The 23766-nt window shown below is 37.6% G+C and overlaps 1 protein-coding gene across 2 annotated transcripts in view; it reads right to left on the reverse strand.

Moving 5' to 3' along the window:
• Positions 1-21826, reverse strand: part of FSTL4 (follistatin like 4) — a 590275-nt gene extending 568449 nt beyond the window's left edge. Inside the window, exons 1-2 of one of the 2 annotated variants that reach the window (XM_072145816.1) lie at positions 21548-21826; positions 4555-4690 (exon numbers count right to left, since the gene is read on the reverse strand). In XM_072145816.1, the coding sequence (XP_072001917.1) occupies positions 4555-4680 (126 nt within the window). In that variant the 5' untranslated portion in view covers positions 4681-4690; positions 21548-21826. Of the gene's footprint in view, positions 1-4554; positions 4694-21547 lie in introns of both variants that reach the window. The other variant, XM_072145815.1, reaches the window with a different exon arrangement.
• Between the last annotated feature and the right edge of the window lie 1940 nt (positions 21827-23766).

Genomic DNA, 23766 nt, shown 5'->3' on the forward strand with positions numbered 1-23766 from the left:
GATCGTGATGGTTTAATTGATTATCTGTGCTAATAACAGATTCATTTAACATATTCCATTGATTTTCCATATCAGAATGGTGGGAGACAAAAACACAGCACCCCCACAGATCAGCTGTTTTCATCTGCTGATTAAAGAAGAATGACATAGAAATAGATATCTCTGTTACCAGGTCACAAGAGGTTACCACAGATCAAGACTATTCATCTGAATAAAAGCTACAAAGCTGCATTGACTATTTCTAGCCACTACACAAAGCCTGGAGCTCTATGTTCCTATGTTCCTATGTCACTCTATGTTTACCAGCTGCTGAGCACAGCTTATCTATATTAATGCTGGCTCTTAGACCACTGCCTATGCGATATTGAGAATTATCATAAAGCCCCTCTGCAGTCAGATTAAATAGAAGAACCTTAAAAGGGTGTTCCCATTTTGGCAAATTAATCTTATTGTTTGTATTGTGAAAAGTTATACAATTTTCAATATACTTTCTGTATCAATTCCTCACGGTTTTCTAGATCTCTGCTTGCTGTCATTCTATAGAAATCTTCTATGTTTACTTCCAGTAGACAGAAATCTGACCATGATCACACAGGTGCACAGCTTGTTAGTATCATAGAGAGTAATCAGAGCTGTGTGATATAACGAGCTGTGCACCTGTGTGACCATGGTCAGATTTCTGTCTGCTGGAAGTAAACAATAAAGCTTCCTATAAAATGACAGCGGCAGAGATCTAGAAAACAACGAGGAATTGACACAGAAAGTATATTGCAAAATTGTACAATTTTCCTTAATTCAAACATTAACATTTATTTGCTGAAATGGGAACACCCCTTTAAGCACACATCGCCTTTTCCACAGTGATTGATCCCTGCAGCTTCTCCCAGACGGTTGCAGTGCATAAGAACCATATAAACAGCAACTTTACTGAAGGATGGAGCAGGAGTGGAGTGAGTTCGGGAACAGAAGTGGGGTAGTGATAGAAGGAGAGTTGTGGCACTCCTGTTACCGACTCCAGAATATGGGGCAATGTTCATCTCGTGATGAGGTCCATGGGGTTGGGGGGGCTTTTGTCTGGAGGGTAGAAACAGGGTGTTACTCAGCTTATCATGTGAGACTCATTTCCTCTTTATAAACTTAGGCTCCATAATGAATTTATGCCCCCTGAAGAAGCGGGTATGCAAAACATGCGTTGGGGTGCCTCAGCATCACCAAGGGAGCTATGTACAATTTAGGTAAGATGATAAGATATAACATTGTTGTGAGAACTATACTCATTGATATACTTCACCCAGATGGCATGTGAGGCCTTATGTATATTTTCAGGAACAAAGCCAAAATTGCTAAATAATGTTACTTTTCTGTATATTCTACCATAAGCAAAAATAACAAAATGATGAAATAGTGGATGCTTGTGTAATTATGCATGTTTATCCCCCTAAAGCCCATGATGAAATATATGTCATAGCATTGTCAACAGGGTATCGAGAGGGGCCAGAGGCTGAATAGAAGCTGGTGTACGCTCAAGCAAACTCCTGTAACTAACACCCGGTTAAATATTTAAATGCCACATTCAAATGTGATTGGTGCCCCTATGACGGAAGCTGGGTCTTTTATAAATCCTATGAATTTCCACTATACAGTAATGCAGTAATAGTTTATTGGATCAGGGATCAGGCCCCCTGAAGAAATAAAGAAGTGTTAAAAAACTTTAAAATATGTTTAAAAACAAATGTTTAAATCATACCCCTTTCTCCAGAAAGCAAGTCATAACAATTATTAACATGTCGTATCTCCACATCCTAAATGTCCAATCAATCAGAATAAAGCAATTTTTCTGTGTTGAATCCCCGTACTACATGTTAAAATTTTTCCATGATTATACCAATTCAAAGAATAAAAGAGATGTGTCATTTGAAGAGCACATTGAAAGCCATGAATGCAAAAAGTTCCTAAGAAAATGGTAAAACTTAATTTTTTTGTTAATTGTGCCATATTTGGAAAATATTTACAGTTTCTTGGTAGAATTGCATGGAGAACAATTTGTCCCACAGATAACAAGACATCATACAGTGCTGTATGCAGAAAAATAAAAAAGAAACCCAAAAACTAAAAAAGGTCAGCTGAAAGTTTCACCATTGAAATCTCTGGATAACCTTTCCAAAAATAGAATTTTTAATATAATTCTGTATGTATAAATGGTCATGTACTTGAAATACAGTATGACAATTAGTTGTGAAATATATTGAAAAACATTTTTCCATTAAATGTGTTCTTTTTTCTAACTTCAATCTAAGGTTAGATGATTATCTCATCAGTCTATGACAATGCACCTTTACGGCAACATTTCTTACAGTACATCCATATTATGGCAATTGTAAGTCTCTCACTTTGCACTGAATTATACATGTCTATTACCAGAAGCTGCAATCTAAGCAGATAAGCAGACAGGTAAACTGTAACTCTAATATTGCAATTGGCTGGCACTTCACATTTCTGGCGCTATTAAAATGTATGTCACATAATTTAGTGTCTCACTTCACACATAGACAAATACACAGATTATTTCTGAGATATCCCAGTTTTGCCTTTACATCAGTTAATATTCTAACAGGTTCAACAAGATTAGACATGACCTTTCTGCAGCCTTGTAGTTTATTCCCAGCTCATTTATTAGAAATTGTCAGCCTATACATCACCCAATTTCTATAGAAAATAATTTAATATGGAATTTAGCATATAAAATCTGCAAAACAGAAAATAACATTACCGTATGTAAATTTAAATATACACATATCAAAGAATTCCTTCAATAGAAGGTGTATATAAATTATAGATAACAATATAGAATCCATATAAATACTGTATATCTGAGGTGACTATTTGACTACTTATTTCATGCAATTTGATATTGCAGGTAACATTAAATACATTGTAAATTGTTACTGTTCTGCGTTTCTATTGTTTGCTTCTGTCCTTTATGGGGGCTTGTTTTCTGTGTAGCAAATTGTACTTCCTAGTGGCATTTGTACCAGTTTCTTGAGGGGACAGTTTTCATGGCTTTCATTGTGCACTCTAAATTACATCTCCCCTTTATATAGGTTTTAATAGATTTTAAAAAAAATGTAAACCTTTTGTAAAAACTTTTTTTTTTACTGTATTTTCGACTCCCCTAGGGTTCTTTAACCTTTGGGGATATGTACATTCCTACCATAGACTGCAATACAGCTTCAGAAATGACAAAAACTGGAGTCTCATACAGTCTCAGGATTGGCAGTCCCAGATGACAACACAGGAAGTGATAACGCCTCCAAAATGACAGTGGAACTCACAACATTTAACAGGTTACCATCAGCGTTCAAGGCCAGCAGTGATTTCTGGTATTTCTGGTGGGTGTTTGCTGCATAATGCAACAAACACCCAGCATGTTTCAAGAGGGCTAAGCCATGAGACACTTTTTAGATATATTTCACAGCACTGTGGCATACTAGTATGTCACATGTTGTTAAGGTGTTAAGATAAAGGCCACAAGTTACAGTACTTTTGTCACACGTATAGACAAGTATGTCAGATTAAACTTGCCTTTGTTCAAGGACCCTAAAGGTTTTAAAGTTATGAAAGTTCCACTAGTTCTTCAGCCCAATACTCCATGCAAGCATTAAAAAACAGAAGGAGAACTGTTACTGCAACACTTGCTGTAATGTGCACAGCTAACTCTTTTGTTTCTGATCACAGCCTAGCAGCTTAGCAACAACAAATCTTCATCCACAAAACAGTTAAGTGCATACTCATTAGTTATGCATTGTAAAGTCATGACTCGGAGTTAAAAAGCAGTCATATTATTCTGAAACTAGGCAAGCCAACCCAGAGGGTAATGTGTATGAGGCCCTATTTAGATATCAATCTCTGCAGACTTCTTTGCCCTTCTGTGCCACCCATTCTTCCTCATAGACTGAAAGCTCTTAAGAGCAGATATCTCATTCCTATCATCTTACCTGATGACTACTGTATTTCACTGCAATGTCTTGTCTGGAAATGTATTCCCTTTTATTACATCAACTTTGTGGTTGGACAAAGCTCCCTTAAATTGTTTTTCCCAGTGGGAAAAAAAGCGTCAACTATGCCCACTCAACTTAACGTCTTCAAAAAATTTGCATGGCACCAGTGAGGACTGCACTTGATGTAATTTCACATAATAGTGATATCAACCACAAAAACATGATGATGATAATATAAATAATATTGACATTATATTGCAATGTAATTTAAGGTTTAATCTATTTCAAGTTTGCTCTTTTTCCTTGCTCTTTTGGTAAATAACCTCAATGTTATTCTCTGTCAGGTAAATGTCACTACAGTTTTGTCAAGTATCACAAATTCTTTTCTAAACATGATCCGCTGTCAACATGAATTAATCAAGTGTCTGCCTGACAAATATCTTTCAAAAAGTCAAGTTTGCTTCACAGAGAGAAAAACAGCACTTCAGTTAACAGAAAATAAAAGAAGGCGCATTATATGAGCCCGGGGTGAAGTGCATTTCAATAGATGATTTACCTCCAGTTGCAACCTCCCCGTAGCGGAATTTAACCTTCTGCTCCCATCTGAATCCATCCATCCCCATGTGGCCGACAGAAAGACCCAGAGCAGCAGCATAAACAGCCACAAGCTTCTTGACTTCATTACAGGCAATCTGCTGAGAACAAATATAGAATCATAAGACCTTATCATTTTAAGAGCACTAAACAGATCATGCACCACATGCTCAGGCTGCCTCCCTTCTGCAGGTCATCTGTAACACCTCGCAGCTATATGTGCATTTTGATAGGCTTGATGGTTCATTCTAAAGTATGTTCTGAAGACACGCTCTAAGGAAATGGAACTGGTACCAAGTCATAGGCTCTTTAATTATTGGACTTTATTGGCCTATGACTTTTTCACCACTTAAAGCCTGAGGCAAAGCATACGAAGAAAACAAATGTGACCCTTAATTCTTTTCTTTTCAAATCTCTTTTTGATAGTTTTTGAGTTTTTAACAGTAACAAATATATCAAACCAGCAGTATGACCCTGACTTCTATTCTTGACAAGAACACTATTAAAAACTATGAAAATATTACTATATTTTTTTCTGATCAAACAGATGTTTAACACTTTATTCAAGAAAAAAACCTTAGAAAGTTGAAAAAAAAGAGCTAAAATATCTTTGTACTTTATAGTTAGTATGCAAGTATAAATATCAGTAAAGTCCAAGTCTGCACAGCATAAAGGGTGCAGTGCCCCCATAGATCCTGGCAGGGACTTCAAGCAAGTAGAAGTTGTAAAAAGCGGGCAGAACTCCAATGGCCCAAAATTCAAAAAGATGTGATCTTTATAGAAATTGTGTCTATCACATTCCTCAAGCATAGTCTATAAGTATAGTTATCAATAATATAATACGCATCAATTGACATTTTTATAGCTGATATGACAAGTAGTAATGAGCTGACCCATAGAAATTTGGGTTGGGGTTCCGACCTGAATCTGGGCCCGAACCCCACGCTCAGATCAATGCCATCACAATTCTATTCCTGTATATAATGGTGTACCATTATTAACAGGAATAGAATAACACAGTGCTACTCCTTTTATCCTGTATATCAGTAGTATTTCTTTGTTACATAAATGGACAAAGTATTGCTTCCCCTTTCCTAAATATGTGGGCACAGAACAACATGGTTACTCTTATTCTGCATGTATCAGCACAGTTCTACTATTCCTATTTTGTATGTATGGGCACAGAAGAATACGTCTACTAATCTTACACTCTCAATAGGACTCTAGGGCCTACTTTTGTATTATTTACACTAGAACCACCAATATTCTAAAATAGACCTGATTATACAGTTTTATGTTCCAGCTGCTAAAAACCACTTGCAGAAATACACTTACCAAATTGTACAGGCATTAATTTTGAAAATAAATAGTTAGCTATTACTATGTAGTATGCATGAGAGTTAACTCTACTTAAAGGAAGTCCAGCACTTGGACATACAATGGTGGTTCTGTGGCACATTTTATGACATGTACAGGCGGTCCCCTACTTAAGAACACTCGACTTACATACGACCCCTAGTTACAAACGGACCACTGGATATTGGTAATTTATTGTACTTTAGTCCTAGGCTACAATAAACAACTATAACAGTTATCAAAGGTATCTGTAACGAAGCTTTATTGTTAATCTTGATTCTTATGACAACTAGTACTGATAGCGCAGCTACATACATAAATATGAAGTGGGAGAGGGGGCTAGTGCAATGACATATAACTTCAATATGTATATATTTGAAGTCCCCACTTCTAGTGTTAGCTCAATTAAAATGTGGTTGGCTTGAATGAATGCAAAAACCTACCAGAAAAAAGCCATTCCAACCAAAAAGTACAAAATATATAATTGAATCTTTATTAGAAATTCACATGGTACACTGATTAAAAACAGAAAGACAAGCTGATCACAAGAAAGGGGGAGGACAAGGACACTACATATAATCAGACAAATATTGCAGGGTGATGGGTAAGGATAGGTGCTGCCCTCCTAAGAATTGATTTTAGGGGGATGACCTATGAGTCCAGGGACAGCGGTGTCTATAAAATATATAACTTCCACAGCATAGTGCTTACACATCAACTGGACATATCTTGGACACATAGATCGAAACATTTATCATCAAAATTACATGATAGTAATATTGCACATACCCATTGTAAGAGATTCTCTGCCGTCTGACACAAATTGCCCCGACGCGCGTTTCGGCGCTAGCCTTCGTCTGGGGGTAATGTGTGGCAAAAATACCCGGGTTTTTAAAAGAAGCAGTAACCAATGGTGAAGAGGCCAAAACGCCTCCATACCTGTCAAAAGATGTCATTTCCGGTCCACGTTATTGAGCGCACTCCATCCGGGAGGGACAGCTCCCCCACCCGCATCCCGCCCAGAACACGTGACCCGCTGCGTGATGGTGACGTCACGGCAGGACACGTGATGCGGGCGCTGGATCAGGTGATCGGGGGCGTCCACCACCGAGCGTGTGCGCTGCCGATCGGAATTTTGACAGGTATGGTGATCACCATACTACTAGAAAAGGATCCAATGTATTTACACAAGGGGGGAGAAAAGGGTAGTGACGCTTTACTTTTGAACATATATGCCTATCCTTCTAATCTTAATATAAATAAATATTTCTTATTTTTACCAATAAATTCAATCGAGGGAAATGCCCAAGTTGTCTTAATTCATACGAAATCCATGACATTTCTTTTAAGAGATATAAAGTGCATGATGTTATCCAAAAGTGCATATACTGCATGATATAAAAATATGAATGTGATAAGGTGCAACAGTGACTATGACACACATGTGTATATATTAAATACACCGAATTTAATGTGAGAAAGTGCAGCCCATTGCTCTGCTACTCAGAGCAATGTGCTACACAGAGGTAAGTGTCAGAGAAGGATATATATTACATCATAATGCATATAATCCATGTTGCTGCAAAAAATTAAGAAGTAGTGACACAAATAAAGCAAAAATGGTGAAATAAAACTTATAAAACAATTTATAAAACAAAGTGTACAGAGGCTTATTTTATATGGTGTCTTAAGGTGATGTGAATGTGAGGAATATCCACCAAAATAGTGGATCTTATAAGAAGTCATGTTTACAGTAAGAGGTGAAAAGAAAAAGGGATATATGTGAGGAATATCCACCAAAATAGTGGATTTTGTAAGAAGTCATGTTTACCGTAAGAAGTAAAAAGAAAGAAGACAAAAAGAGAAAAATATCAAAGTGTATGGGATGACCAACAGGGAGAGGAACGATAAAAATATCTAGGGCATTTTTAGACCCAAAATTGGGTCAAGGAAGTTTCTTCCCCTATCCGATGATCGCTGGTCCATATGTCCTTGTTGGAAATTGAGGGTAGAAAATGGTATAATTAATTTCCTTTGGATCCAAACACTCCTATTTTCATAGTATGGTCTCACAATGAACCTGCTAGTGACGGAAAACAATAACATGAAATTAGTGACATACCATTCAACATAGACGTTTAAAAAGAGTTCTTTATATACAATTTAAAAACCCAGTGTGGACCGGGTCGGGGGTCAGAGGAAGGGTGCATAGCTCAGGGTCTCATTCAGGCCAAATGGACTTAAAGTTTTCAAGGTCCAGATCCATCTGGTTTCACATTGCGCCAGTTTTTGCGCTACCGGGCCACCTCTGATATTATTTTTGACATGATCAATGCCACAAACACGGAGGTGTTTTGGATTACACCCATGTTTCTCTCTAAAGTGTTTTGCTATCGGGAGTCCGTCCGTACAAAAATCAGGGTCCTTTGCTGCTGTGATATCACGTACATGTTCCCGAACTCTTACTTTAAGTTCTCTAGTGGTCAGACCCACATAGATTAAATCGCACGGGCATGAGGCATGGTAAATTACAGTTTTGGTATTGCAGGTGATTGTGTGCGTGATCTTAAATGTGCGAGATCCATTTGAATTTTTGAAAGAATCGGTTTGTATAATATTGGGGCATGCCACACACCGACCACATGGTTTGCACCCCCATTTGGGGCCCTTGGTGTTCAGAAAGGTGTGTCCATTCCTTTTTACATAATGGCTTTTAACTAGCAGATCTTTAAGATTTTTAGATCTACGTGCTGCTATGCCCGGATGTTCTGGGATATATTTCTGCAGGACAGGGTCGGATCTCAAAAGGGGCCAAAACCGTTCCAATACTTCTTTCATTTGTTTCCATTGTGAGTGATAATCAGTAATGAATCTTACCTTGCAGTCCTCCTTCTGTTTCTTTTCTGGGTATAGTAATTCCATTCTTGAAGTCTGTTTAGCTCTGTTGTAGGCTTTCCTTAGCGTTCTCTGGCTGTATCCGCGATCTCTAAATCTGCGTCTCAATTCCTGCGCCTGAAGTTCAAAAGATTCGTCAGTCGAGCAAATTCTCCTCATGCGCAGATATTGTCCAGTGGGAACTGCCGTGATGGGATGATGAAGCATGCAGCAAAGCGTTCACTGCCGTTTCCTTTCTATATACATCAGAGTGGAGGTATCCAAATTCGTCCTTTTCTAGAAGAACATCCAAAAAGTCCACTTTATTCATGTCATATTTGTAAGTGAGTTTGATGTTCATCTTATTATCATTTAGTTGGTGAATAAATGCATCCAACTCCTGGGCGGTGCCCCTCCAGATGACCAGGATGTCGTCAATGTACCGTGCCCAAAAAACGACACGGTCCATTCCGACATCCCGGTCACCCATGAGGAGATCCCTCTCCCACAGCCCCAGGAACAAATTGGCATACGAGGGGGCGCAAGCCGCCCCCATAGCCGTTCCCTGGAGCTGTAGGAAGAAGGAGTCCCCAAAGACAAATGCATTGTGACGAAGGACGAATTCTGTCAACCCACCCGGACGCCCAATTATTTCAGGCAACGGGGGGCTGACAGAAAAAATTGGTAAATTTGTTGACTACTACTTAAAAGACATAGTAGAATGTCTACCTTCCTATGTCCGAGACACTTCAGATTTATTACAAAGGATTGAAGGTATCCATATGGATGAGGATATGATCCTTGTAACTTTAGATGTAGAGTCGCTGTACACAAGTATAAAACACTCTGATGGCCTAAAAGCCGTACAATTCTTTCTTGACACCACAATTTTAGATGGAGGTATGAAGGAACTCATCCTGTGTTTGTTGGAATTCGTCCTTCGTCACAATGCATTTGTCTTTGGGGACATCCTGGTCATCTGGAGGGGCACCGCCCAGGAGTTGGATGCATTTATTCACCAACTAAATGATAATAAGATGAACATCAAACTCACTTACAAATATGACATGAATAAAGTGGACTTTTTGGATGTTCTTCTAGAAAAGGACGAATTTGGATACCTCCACTCTGATGTATATAGAAAGGAAACGGCAGTGAACGCTTTGCTGCATGCTTCATCATCCCACCCACCACAAACCATCACGGCAGTTCCCACTGGACAATATCTGCGCATGAGGAGAATTTGCTCGACTGACGAATCTTTTGAACTTCAGGCGCAGGAATTGAGACGCAGATTTAGAGATCGCGGATACAGCCAGAGAACGCTAAGGAAAGCCTACAACAGAGCTAAACAGACTTCAAGAATGGAATTACTATACCCAGAAAAGAAACAGAAGGAGGACTGCAAGGTAAGATTCATTACTGATTATCACTCACAATGGAAACAAATGAAAGAAGTATTGGAACGGTTTTGGCCCCTTTTGAGATCCGACCCTGTCCTGCAGAAATATATCCCAGAACATCCGGGCATAGCAGCACGTAGATCTAAAAATCTTAAAGATCTGCTAGTTAAAAGCCATTATGTAAAAAGGAATGGACACACCTTTCTGAACACCAAGGGCCCCAAATGGGGGTGCAAACCATGTGGTCGGTGTGTGGCATGCCCCAATATTATACAAACCGATTCTTTCAAAAATTCAAATGGATCTCGCACATTTAAGATCACGCACACAATCACCTGCAATACCAAAACTGTAATTTACCATGCCTCATGCCCGTGCGATTTAATCTATGTGGGTCTGACCACTAGAGAACTTAAAGTAAGAGTTCGGGAACATGTACGTGATATCACAGCAGCAAAGGACCCTGATTTTTGTACGGACGGACTCCCGATAGCAAAACACTTTAGAGAGAAACATGGGTGTAATCCAAAACACCTCCGTGTTTGTGGCATTGATCATGTCAAAAATAATATCAGAGGTGGCCCGGTAGCGCAAAAACTGGCGCAATGTGAAACCAGATGGATCTGGACCTTGAAAACTTTAAGTCCATTTGGCCTGAATGAGACCCTGAGCTATGCACCCTTCCTCTGACCCCCGACCCGGTCCACACTGGGTTTTTAAATTGTATATAAAGAACTCTTTTTAAACGTCTATGTTGAATGGTATGTCACTAATTTCATGTTATTGTTTTCCGTCACTAGCAGGTTCATTGTGAGACCATACTATGAAAATAGGAGTGTTTGGATCCAAAGGAAATTAATTATACCATTTTCTACCCTCAATTTCCAACAAGGACATATGGACCAGCGATCATCAGATAGGGGAAGAAACTTCCTTGACCCAATTTTGGGTCTAAAAATGCCCTAGATATTTTTATCGTTCCTCTCCCTGTTGGTCATCCCATACACTTTGATATTTTTCTCTTTTTGTCTTCTTTCTTTTTACTTCTTACGGTAAACATGACTTCTTACAAAATCCACTATTTTGGTGGATATTCCTCACATATATCCCTTTTTCTTTTCACCTCTTACTGTAAACATGACTTCTTATAAGATCCACTATTTTGGTGGATATTCCTCACATTCACATCACCTTAAGACACCATATAAAATAAGCCTCTGTACACTTTGTTTTATAAATTGTTTTATAAGTTTTATTTCACCATTTTTGCTTTATTTGTGTCACTACTTCTTAATTTTTTGCAGCAACATGGATTATATGCATTATGATGTAATATATATCCTTCTCTGACACTTACCTCTGTGTAGCACATTGCTCTGAGTAGCAGAGCAATGGGCTGCACTTTCTCACATTAAATTCGGTGTATTTAATATATACACATGTGTGTCATAGTCACTGTTGCACCTTATCACATTCATATTTTTATATCATGCAGTATATGCACTTTTGGATAACATCATGCACTTTATATCTCTTAAAAGAAATGTCATGGATTTCGTATGAATTAAGACAACTTGGGCATTTCCCTCGATTGAATTTATTGGTAAAAATAAGAAATATTTATTTATATTAAGATTAGAAGGATAGGCATATATGTTCAAAAGTAAAGCGTCACTACCCTTTTCTCCCCCCTTGTGTAAATACATTGGATCCTTTTCTAGTAGTATGGTGATCACCATACCTGTCAAAATTCCGATCGGCAGCGCACACGCTCGGTGGTGGACGCCCCCGATCACCTGATCCAGCGCCCGCATCACGTGTCCTGCCGTGACGTCACCATCACGCAGCGGGTCACGTGTTCTGGGCGGGATGCGGGTGGGGGAGCTGTCCCTCCCGGATGGAGTGCGCTCAATAACGTGGACCGGAAATGACATCTTTTGACAGGTATGGAGGCGTTTTGGCCTCTTCACCATTGGTTACTGCTTCTTTTAAAAACCCGGGTATTTTTGCCACACATTACCCCCAGACGAAGGCTAGCGCCGAAACGCGCGTCGGGGCAATTTGTGTCAGACGGCAGAGAATCTCTTACAATGGGTATGTGCAATATTACTATCATGTAATTTTGATGATAAATGTTTCGATCTATGTGTCCAAGATATGTCCAGTTGATGTGTAAGCACTATGCTGTGGAAGTTATATATTTTATAGACACCGCTGTCCCTGGACTCATAGGTCATCCCCCTAAAATCAATTCTTAGGAGGGCAGCACCTATCCTTACCCATCACCCTGCAATATTTGTCTGATTATATGTAGTGTCCTTGTCCTCCCCCTTTCTTGTGATCAGCTTGTCTTTCTGTTTTTAATCAGTGTACCATGTGAATTTCTAATAAAGATTCAATTATATATTTTGTACTTTTTGGTTGGAATGGCTTTTTTCTGGTAGATTCTTATGACAACCCGACATTTTTAAAAACCAATTGTCACAGAGACCAAAAAAGTTCTGGCTGGGATTACAATAATAAAATATACAGTTCCGACTTACATACAAATTCAACTTAAGAACAAACCTACAGACCCTATCTTGTACGTAACCCGGGGACTGCCTGTATAAGGAAAACTATTCGAGAGGACTTCAGACTATAAATTCTTAGAAGATCAGGTATTACCTTAGCTGCGCATAACTTTCATATGCAACTCCTCTGTGAATAGTATTGTTCCTAGAATTCACAGTAGGAATGATATTATCCTATTTATATAGTTATTCTACTAAAATTGTTCAGAGACAGGATTTTATTCAGCAAAATACTGTTCAATTCAAGCTAGATGGCTACATTTAACCCCTTCCCAACGCCCGCCCTAATAATATGTCTCAGCAAGAAGGTACTTAACGATGCACGCTGTACTATTTCGGCATACGGTATATGCCAGCTCATGGACTGAGGCGGCACCATAACGAATAGATGTCAGCTGGATATTGCAGCTGATACCCAGCTGTAAATCCTTGACCGCGGCGTGTAAGGGTTTTCTGAAGTGGATCAGACCCCCCTGTGCCACTTACTGGGTGGTGTAAGATCCTCCGCTGGCAGGACCCGACTGTAACTACCAGCTAGGACACTTACAAAGTGCTGAACTTTTTATATATTTTAAAGCTTTGATCTCCCCCTAAATTAGACAAGGAGTTTGAAGAGAATCCTAATATCTGTCGTGTGCTCTTTCTTCTCAGAATCTCTCTTCACTTCCCCATCCCAATTCATAATTTACAGTATATTTATTTATGTCAAAACCTGGAATCATTTTGGCTTTCTCTATCTGCAATTCTAGGTTTTATTCCAGTTAATACCAACTTCCTTCAACTTCCTTGCATATGTGCATGTACACATCCTCCCTACACATGAACTTTGAATATAGTTACTATACTATTACTAATACAATACTATTTAATATCTGTAAACCATTCTAGAATTGTTGATCTTAAGAAACATGCAGTACTGTATCAAAATATGTCCAGTTAGGAGGAAAGGTAAATCCTGAAAACCTGAATAGCCTCTTAAAGGGACCCTGTTTCTAGGACCATATTTTTGTATCATATTAACTTCTTAACAACCGGGCCCTTTTTGGTTTTCACGTTTTCATTTTTCACTCTCAACCTTCATAAATCCATAAACTTTTTTATTTTACCACGTAAGGAACAAATTGCAATTCATAGTGAGGGAATATTTAATATTCCATGCCGTGTACTGGGAAACTGAAAAAATTCCAAATGTAGTGAAATTTTGCGCCATTTTTTTGTGGGCTTGGAATGTATGACTTTCACTGAGTGCCCCAAATGACATGTCTATGTCATTATTTGGGTGGGTACGGTCTTCATACATTTACAAGAATTAAAACCTGTACAAAAAAAATTCTTAATTTTGCCATGTTCTGGTGCTAATAACTTTTTCATACTTTGTTGTATGGAGCTGTTTGTGGGATCAGTTCTTGCAACTTTTTTTTAAATTTGTTATATTTTTCAAAATGGCAAAAAAGTGATTTTGGGTGGTATTTTCTGTTACGGGTTGAAACGCCGGGAAAAGATGTCAGTATAATTTTACAGATTGAACATTTTGGGACACCTAACATGTTTTTTTACTGATATATATATCAGTTCTAGGGAAAGAGGGGGATTTAAATTTATGGTTTTTTTAATCATTTTTTTTTACTATTTTTCATACCCCTTAGGGTACTTTAAGCTTAGGTTGTCTGACTACAGTATAGCAGTATATGGGGATTTTACACCTCATGTATTACAATATGCAAATCGCACATTGTAATACATAGTGGAAAGAGACAGCCTCAGGTCATTGTGTTACCCGAGGCTATCATAGCAACAGATTGCCAGCAGCATTAAAGAGCATGGCATCATCGAGGAGCACCATCGATGGGTTAACATAATATGCAGAAAACACTTGCTGGCTATGGAGAGCCCTCTCCATGTACCTGGAGCAGACGCGTGACGTACAGATACGGTAAGGGGTTAAAGACAATCTTTCAAACCAGGCTTGTGGTTGTTTGAGCTACAGATTTAGAGATGTAGGAAGATACAAGCAGTAATTCTTTACAATAAAACTTTTCTGCATTAATTATTCAATTATTTGCTGTCATGGGAACAAGGACTATCAATAGAGCTTCATTACAGACACTTTACTGGTGATCCTCGCAGGCTGGGAACTAAAGTAAAGCACTCAGAGATCAGTTCTGCAGGGTGGCGATTGGTTACAGAGGGAGGCCTAAACACCTGGGATCAGAGTTTGCATTTGCCGTGTATAAGTTTCCCTGCTGCACTGTGATAACACAGCCCACCATCAGTTGACCCCGGAACGCCATATCCTGAAATCTTCATTTGATGCACATAAGATACCATGTGCATTAGAAGAACTGCCTTCAATGGCCACCATAAAATCCTATTACGGGGGTTATTAAGGGAGTTGAAGACATTTTTGGAAATGCAAGCTGCAGATAAAAATCCAGTTGATACCAATTTCTTTAATAAAAAAGTAGACATCTGTAACAGGTGAGGTAAGGAAGGATCAAACTGAATGCCTTTATGATGGATTCTTCCAGACACTTAATATAAATCTAATAGGGAGAAAATGAATGTATTGATGAATATTGGAGTAGCATGTTGAACATATTATGAATGACTGACTTACTAACAATAGTCACCACTCTACTACAGAGAAAAGTGTCCATGAACAATGTCAGAAACAATCTCCATTACTGTTGCCTTAATTGCTGTAGCATTATAGATAGCATACAATGAGTCCGTAAAACACATGCTGCTATTAACAGCTATTTAAAGTCATATCAGAGGCTATCTTTTCAGACATGAGGATATCTACACATGGTTCAATAGTGGAAAGATAACCATTTATATACGGACAAATTGATTAACTTATTTCCTTGTGCTTTGCAGTATTGGGTCGGGGGATGTGGCAGGTGGTTGTTTTTTAATGAATGAGATTTCCTGTAGATAACTGTACATACTTGTATTCTCATGTCACACATAAGAATGGTTCAATATACACATTGGACTAAATGGGCTGCATGTGGAAAGTGATATACCACGTCACAAAGACATTTACGTATAGTAGAGATTCTATAATTTGTTAGGAGATATTTTGGAAAGAATAAGACTAGAGTACCCCCAGCCCAATATTATACTATATTTATGATTGTATGTGTGTGCCAATTTGATATTTATGACCCATTTTTTCCAACACCACTGAATGACTTCCATGCAGTACATACAATAATATATAAGAAATTGGTTATAATTATATTGACTATTAGCTTACTGATGAAAAGGGTCATAGCAGTTTCATCATTAATGGCACATTCTCAAACTGGGCCACAGTTACCAGTGTTGAGTCACAGCAGTATTGGGCCTTCTTATTTTTAATAGTTTTACTAATGACCCAATAGAAAATTTACAGAGCATAATTTTAAAATTTGCAGGTATTAAGCTCTGTAAAGGAATCAACACAATTATTGATGTGTACATTGTTGACGTAAACATTTGATTCATAACTCGTGCTTATATGGATTATCCTTCTATATGATAATTTTTTACACAGTTGATAACCCTCATTAATCTTTACGCCTTTCACATCTCTTTCTTGCATACCTTATAACAGTGCCCTCCCTTCTCATGGCTGTGTGTAGCCCTGAGTTGTGACTACAACTGATTAAAATAAAACCTACTGTATAGTAGGTTCAAAACAACAGCCCCAGCATAAAAATTGCTTCCTGATCCCAGCTAAACTGACATGCTCATATGAGAATAGTGAAATGTCACTACCTATGTAAAGTATACAAACACCTTTACGGTTTATTGAAATACAATGCCTCAAATGTGGGCTCTGGAAATGCTCATTACAAATCCCTATGATAACCATTCGATAATGAATATGGAGTGATGTGCATCAGTGGTTAATGGCAGCCATTATCAATAATAATCTGCCCTTTGATGATGAACCTTAATGATAATCATTATTTCTATGGTATTGAAGCCATCATCTTTCTTGGTTAGGACATTTATTCGATCTGGTATAAATTTGTTTTGCTGAAGAGGACAATGATAAACAAATGATTGAAGCCTTCCGAAATTCGAACAATTTACTACATGAAAAAATATTTTCAATTGATTCACACGTATGAATTAATACACATTTACCAATGGCATTTCATGGACTGGAAATTGGGCAAATTATGGTCAGAGACTCAGCATTTTGCATTGTTACATAAATAGTTAATTACCTTCAATGCATTTTTACTATAATCTCTATAACCTTTTGTGATGTATATTCACTTTCAAGATATTTAATGACAGGCTATAGAACTATATTCCTGTTTGTGTGTCCCAATGAAAATACTTATATTTATACTGTTCTGTTGAATTGAAATATCATCTTTTTTTCTTTATCTTTATAAATGTTAAGTCACTGCATGAAACATGGAAAGGATAAGAACTATAGTGATGTAATGCACTGCCTAATGTAATGCTGCAAGCTGAGAGGTCACTGTATAGAAATGTAAAGGAGAAGAGTAGTTGTGTTGTAGTACACTCCTCAATGTAAATGCTACAAACACAGAGGTCACTTTAAAAAAAAAAAGAAAAATACAAAAACCTTATGCAACACAGAACCTTACGTAACATACGGCTCAATTTAATTGCTGTAGTCTTTGGGGTATGATAAATAAGAACCTTAATAATATAAGAATCTTATTAAAGTAATACATGTAAACGCTAAAAGTAAAAAGGGCACTGTATGAAAAATGCAAAAGATAAAAACTCTTGTGATGTAATATGCTGCCAAATGTAAATGCTACAAATACAGAGGTCACTGTCTGAAAATGTAAAGTATAAATACCATAGTGATGTGCTGTACTGCCCTTCCTATTGTAAAAGCTGCACGCACAAAGGTCAAAGAATAAAAAATGTCAAGTATAAGAAATGTTGTGATATAGCACTTGTCCAGGAATTGTTCAGTTCTAACATCCCTTCCAATGTTACTTCAAGCAGTGAGATCAAGGAAGCAAAGATGCAAAATAAAAGAACCAGTGCATTGCTGACATGCACACACAGGTCACATGGAGAAGGTTGCAAAGTATACGAATCATTTTAGATTACAGCATATACCGTAATAGATATTTGTATGACAAATGCAAAGTAAAAAAAAACAACTTTATTATGTAATATACTGCGATTTTTAATGTTAAAGCTAGGTCACTATATAAAAAATGCAAAGTTGTAAAATATTAAAGAATAATAACATTGTCCAGTCTGAATGCTACAAAAAAAAAATGAGAAGTGCAGATATCCACATGATACAATGGACAGTTGAGAAGCACAGAGCAATATAAAGAATAAAATGTGCAAGAATTTATGTTACGTATCTGCCGAATATATAAATGGTACTATAGACATAAAGGTCACTGCATGAAGAATATGGTACAGGGACCCTTGGGACCAAAAATAATTCCCAAGAAACTGCTACAAATACAGAAAATGAGTAAAATGACCAGAGAAAGAACCCTAATGATGCCATATACTGCCCAATATTAATGCTACAGAACAATAAAGTACTAGAATAGTGTAGTGTAGAGTGAAACCTTACGACATTAGACAATGCTCTTCAAACAATGTCGGGCGAGACAGTATAACAGCCTGTGGAGCTAGTGGACAGAGGGGCCCTGGTAACACCTCCAGAGCCCATTTGGCTCATTGGCATCATTTTAATAGTTGATTTTAATTCATAACAAATATAAGAAGATGACCACAGTCATGGTGCCTGGATCTATGAGTAAGTGTCCTGGTTTATCATGCTTGTTTTAAATGGTAAATTTCTTTTGAAGTCTTTTGGGAATATGAAGGTTCCAATGTGGCAAAGCATTCAAAGTCCAATAGACAGATGCATAAATAGCTACACATAAGATACCTGACTGTGACCTTGAAATTTACTTCTTCTACATTCTTCTCCGCATAATTACCTTTACCCGTTGCTGTGTACATCGTTGGATGTGTCTCATTAAATACTATTGTCTGCTACAAAGCTATTAGTACAATGGTCAATATGAACTATAATTGGAAATATCATACTTAAAAAACAAACACTATATATAAAGTATTATTTTACAAATCTCAATAGCCATCACAGGCAGATTATTGAGATTATTTTACCCATCAGTGACTTTCTACCACAATGATTTATTAAAGGATATATATATATATATATATATATCTTATGTTCACAAAGGAATATATCTTTAAAGCTGCAGCGCACAAATAATGCATTGGATCACAGGTTGCTAGTGTCTCATGAATATGCAGTAAGAGGCTTTTCATGAAGACATATGGAAGCTCTGCATTCCTCCCTGTCATTCTCGTCTTTAATTAGAGCTGTTATCCATTTATTTTTTATTTCTATCTGACAGCTGTATACTGCTGTTCTGTTTCTAGTCTTTGTAAAGTGATTCTGCTTATTTAACACTACAGAGCACTGATCCCTTGAAGTGTGACAGCAGAAGAAAAGCGAAAACTATTTCAGTCCTTTATCTGCCTTTGATGAACTTTTTTAAAGTTTTATTTGTGGCATCATAAGGAGCACAGGAGTGAAAAAAAAAACTAGAATCACACTTGAGGCGACACCTAGAGGTCACTTTTAGAATGCACGCTGATTAAGGATGCCATCAGCACCTTAGACAGTTCCAACATTAGAGGTGTGTGGATCCAGGGTCCTTGTTTACTGTATGATGTAATGACATGTTCTAAGTTACTGCATAAATAAACTACTTTTACACATGTAAGTGATTAGAAATAGGGAATCCAAGCACTGTATTTAACAGTTTTCCATGTAAAATGAAAACTATAGCATATAAGAAGGTGTATATAGGCCAGTAGACTACAGAATCCTTGTAAAGGGTAATTATATAGATGCAACAAATTCCGAGCAGATGTCACCATCATGAAACAGGTAAGTGCAGGTACGATAAAACAAGCAGATATTTCCATTTCTAACGCCAGGTAATAATTTCCCTGTCTGAGGTACATCATCTGAGCTCTGTAATCCACACTTCCATGATATTCCCACTCTTTTCCCTATGTTATTGATGAGGGATGTTAAATTCTTTATTTATTGGACTGCTTCATTGTTAGTATATGCCATCAAAGAGACAGTGATAGATCAATGCTGATCAATGCAACTGATCAGCCATCATTGTCTCTTTTATTAAACTGCAGAATAAGGCTTTTGAGTAAATGATCTTAAACTTTAGGGATTAAGCAATTAATGCAGGATCTATTACTGAATTTATTACTGATTTATTTAACAAAGGATATTTACCTTTCCTAATATTGGGGAACATTTTGCAATCCTTTACGGAAGTTGTATTAATAGCTTCTTTGAACTATTTAAAAATATTGTAAAATGTATCAAGTTGCATAACTTTATAGTGGACATTGAAAGTAGATTAGCAATGTGGCTAAAAGTGGAATTAATACTGATTATTGATCCTGAAATGTCCAAGTCCCTTTTTGAATTCAATCATAGATCAGAATCAGACAACTATTTACTGAGACTTGCAATGTGTATACTCACACACACACACACATCATACAGCACCACAGATTATATTCTAAGCACATGACATACTATTTATTTTATACCGATGACATAACATGTACACTGACATACCATCTATAGTACTTATAGTACTTTATACATAGGAACTGAACCTACAACTAAATATTCTACGCCATTTATTGCATAAATGTGACAAACTGCACCATATACAGTAAATGACAAATATACTTTGCACTCTAACTGTAATATTATATATATATAAAATTAAAGTTAGAGTATATTATATATATTATTAAAGAGTATAAAGTATATTTCTCATATATATATATATATATATATATATATATATATATGTGTGTGATATACTCTATACTATTCACATTTCATACTATTACATTACATAAATGATATACCTTATACTCACTTATACTTACTATATACTATACTATATACTATACACATGACAGCAATATTACCTATGCATATTACATACTATATACTATATATACAAGAAATAGTCTACACCATATTCCCTTTACACAATATATTCTCAGCCCTATACCATACACATGACATACTTCTATAATGAGATCTTTTAATTCCTTAGGGTATCCATCACAAACCATGTGATAATGTTATTTCCATCGTGCCAATGTGTGAAGAATGTCCTCCAGCCCTTTACTTCCTAATAAATGCAATATTTGCAAACCCAGTGAGAAAACCCACATTGCACTTATCCAGAGATCTGCAGCATCTCCAGAACTACAATACTTGAAATGAATTAGAAAAGGCTTTCTGTCCTAACTTAGAAGAAAGGTGACTATTATCTCATATTGCAAAATACAAACTGCCAGGATCAATAGCATTGCATGCTCCCTGCATTGAACTAGAAAGTCGGTGCTCTGAGCATCCACATAGGGATTCAGCTGGACGCTGCGGATTCTGGTCCAGGGAGAGAGACAGCTGGAGATCTCATTCATTTCTCCTCTGTTCTAGGCAGCCAGAGAGCACACATCCTCATGATCATATCCCTTACCCTGCATTTCACAGCATCCCTAGTTCCCCAGTTCAAGCTAACCCTCTGCAATTGCTGACTTTCACATTCCCCCCTTCTCCCATACTGTACATGCATGCTGTACCTTTCTATAGCAATAGCTGAGAAGGTAGCACTTCATTTGGAGATATTGAGATGGAACTTACCTGTGCTGTGCCACAGAGAACCAGTGAGAATATCAGGAGTAAAACCACTGCAAGGAGAACTATTTACTTTGTTGGAATGAAATCTCCCAGGAAGAGAAGGAAAATCTGCTGGATGTGGGAAATGTACTTATGTATCTCCCAGCTGATGGGGAGCAGATTGTGCCAAGAAGAAAGGATCTTAGGAGAGTCACAATCCAAAGCAGAAGAGCTCTAAGAGCTGCTTGCTGTTGCCTGCCCTATTTCTGCTGTCAGGATCTGAGCTCCTGCACGTCACAGTGCGATCTGCATATTCCACCCAATAGCTGCTACCTGTGTGTTCAATGCAGGATGAGTACAAGGATGCAGCATGGAGTGCAGGGCAGGGGGACCAGTGCTGCAGATGACATGTTACTGGGAAAGACTCGAGCAGAGCTTCCTGATCACAGGAGACAATGGATGCTTACTGCACATTAATCCTTGCTGATAGATTACTGTGATACCCACCCATCCCCCACTATATAATGTCACCAAACAAGCAGTGGTTCATTAGATATTTCTCAGGAATAAGGTGTAAAGATATTTTAATTCACATTAAAGTGAAGCTTTATATGTGAATTATATCATAGTCAAGTTATTAACCATGCGTTCCACAGATGGAATTAAAGTAAATCACTTCTATATCCTGTATCCAGTATGTGGGGAAAGTTTTTACATAGCCCCCCTCTGTATAGCCAACCTATATAATGTTATTGGGTACTGCATAGCATATGCAATGCATCCTACATGGATTCATATAAAAATTACACATCATTTTGAAAAATGAAATTTACTCCATTCACAATATTAATGTTATAGTCATACTGACCCGGCACTGTAAGCATTTGTGTTCTGTGGAGCTATGATGTCAGCATAAACATCATCAAGCTGGAACAAAGCATCAAGTATCAGGGACTAAATAACATCTAGATTTGATGGCAAGTGGGCATTTTTCAGGCACTGAATTAAATCTGAATATTTTCTGATCTTTTAAAATGAAGGCTAGTTACTGTTGTCATTCATAACAGAGGTTAGGGAGGGGCGGCCATACAAGGTAAATGAATAAATTCATAGAAAATTACCAAAACAAAAAAGGAGCTTTCCATGGAAAAACTGGTACATAAGCCCCTAATCCACTAATCACAATTTCCAGGACAATTGGGACATCATTGGTTCAGACTGAATAGATTTTATTCCAAAACATTCTATTTTTTAAATTCAACAAAGCTTCTGCAAATCTAATCTTCTATCAAATATCTCTTTTTCCAAAGGAAGCATAAAGGAGGTGTATCAAGAAATTACCTTAAAACCATTTCCTATGATTAAGCCGCTGTTCACATCTGCATTCTTAGCCCAGCATTTACAGATTTGGTTAGAGTTTATTTCATGTGCACTGAAACAATATTCTTTCTTTGGGAGCCTTGATTAAACCCTCCAAGGGCTCAAGTTTAAGTCCATATGGCAGTGATGGTGAACCTTTTAGAAACCGAATGCCCAAACTATAACCAAAATCCACTTATTTACCATGAAGTGCCAACATTACATTTTAAGCAGTAACTTATTGCTACCTGCCGTTGAGGCCACTCATACAGTTAAAAGAAGGAGGGCAAATTCAGACTCTCATTGTAGCTTCTCACCAGGGTCTCTCTGTACAGTAAGAATGTAGGGTCCAGTTGGATGACCTACAAAGATACTGCAGTTCTATCAATACTTTCTCACTTTTACCGCAGTTCCAAACAGGCAATGAAGTGTCGTTTTAAAATAGCACTGAGAGCAACATCTCTTAAATTGCCTGGCTCTGCAGGAAGATTTGGTGAATTTGACCCCAAGACAAAGCTCACCAAACAGGACCAAAGGCCTGAGTGCCCACAGAAATGGCTCCAAGTGCCACCTCTGGCACCCGTGCCATAGGTTCGCCACCAATGCCATATGGCATACCAGATCATGGCAATCAATCAGTGCCATCTCAGCTGATGTGAACCTAAAAAGGATCTTCACTAGAAATGGGCGAATCAATTCTAACGAAGTGGAGAACAAGAATTCACAGTGATTCTTGGGAACAAATTTTTTTCCCCTTCATAAGCAAAATGGCTGCAAGCACAATGTGTTACATAGGGCAGAGAACTCTGGGAAGAAGAAAGGAACACCCTCGATCACATGTGTGGACATGTAAGCCAATCAGCGACCAGAAGGCTTATGTGATG

This window comes from Engystomops pustulosus, chromosome 4 (assembly GCF_040894005.1).
Source record: "Engystomops pustulosus chromosome 4, aEngPut4.maternal, whole genome shotgun sequence".
NCBI classification, from domain to species: Eukaryota; Metazoa; Chordata; class Amphibia; order Anura; family Leptodactylidae; genus Engystomops; species Engystomops pustulosus.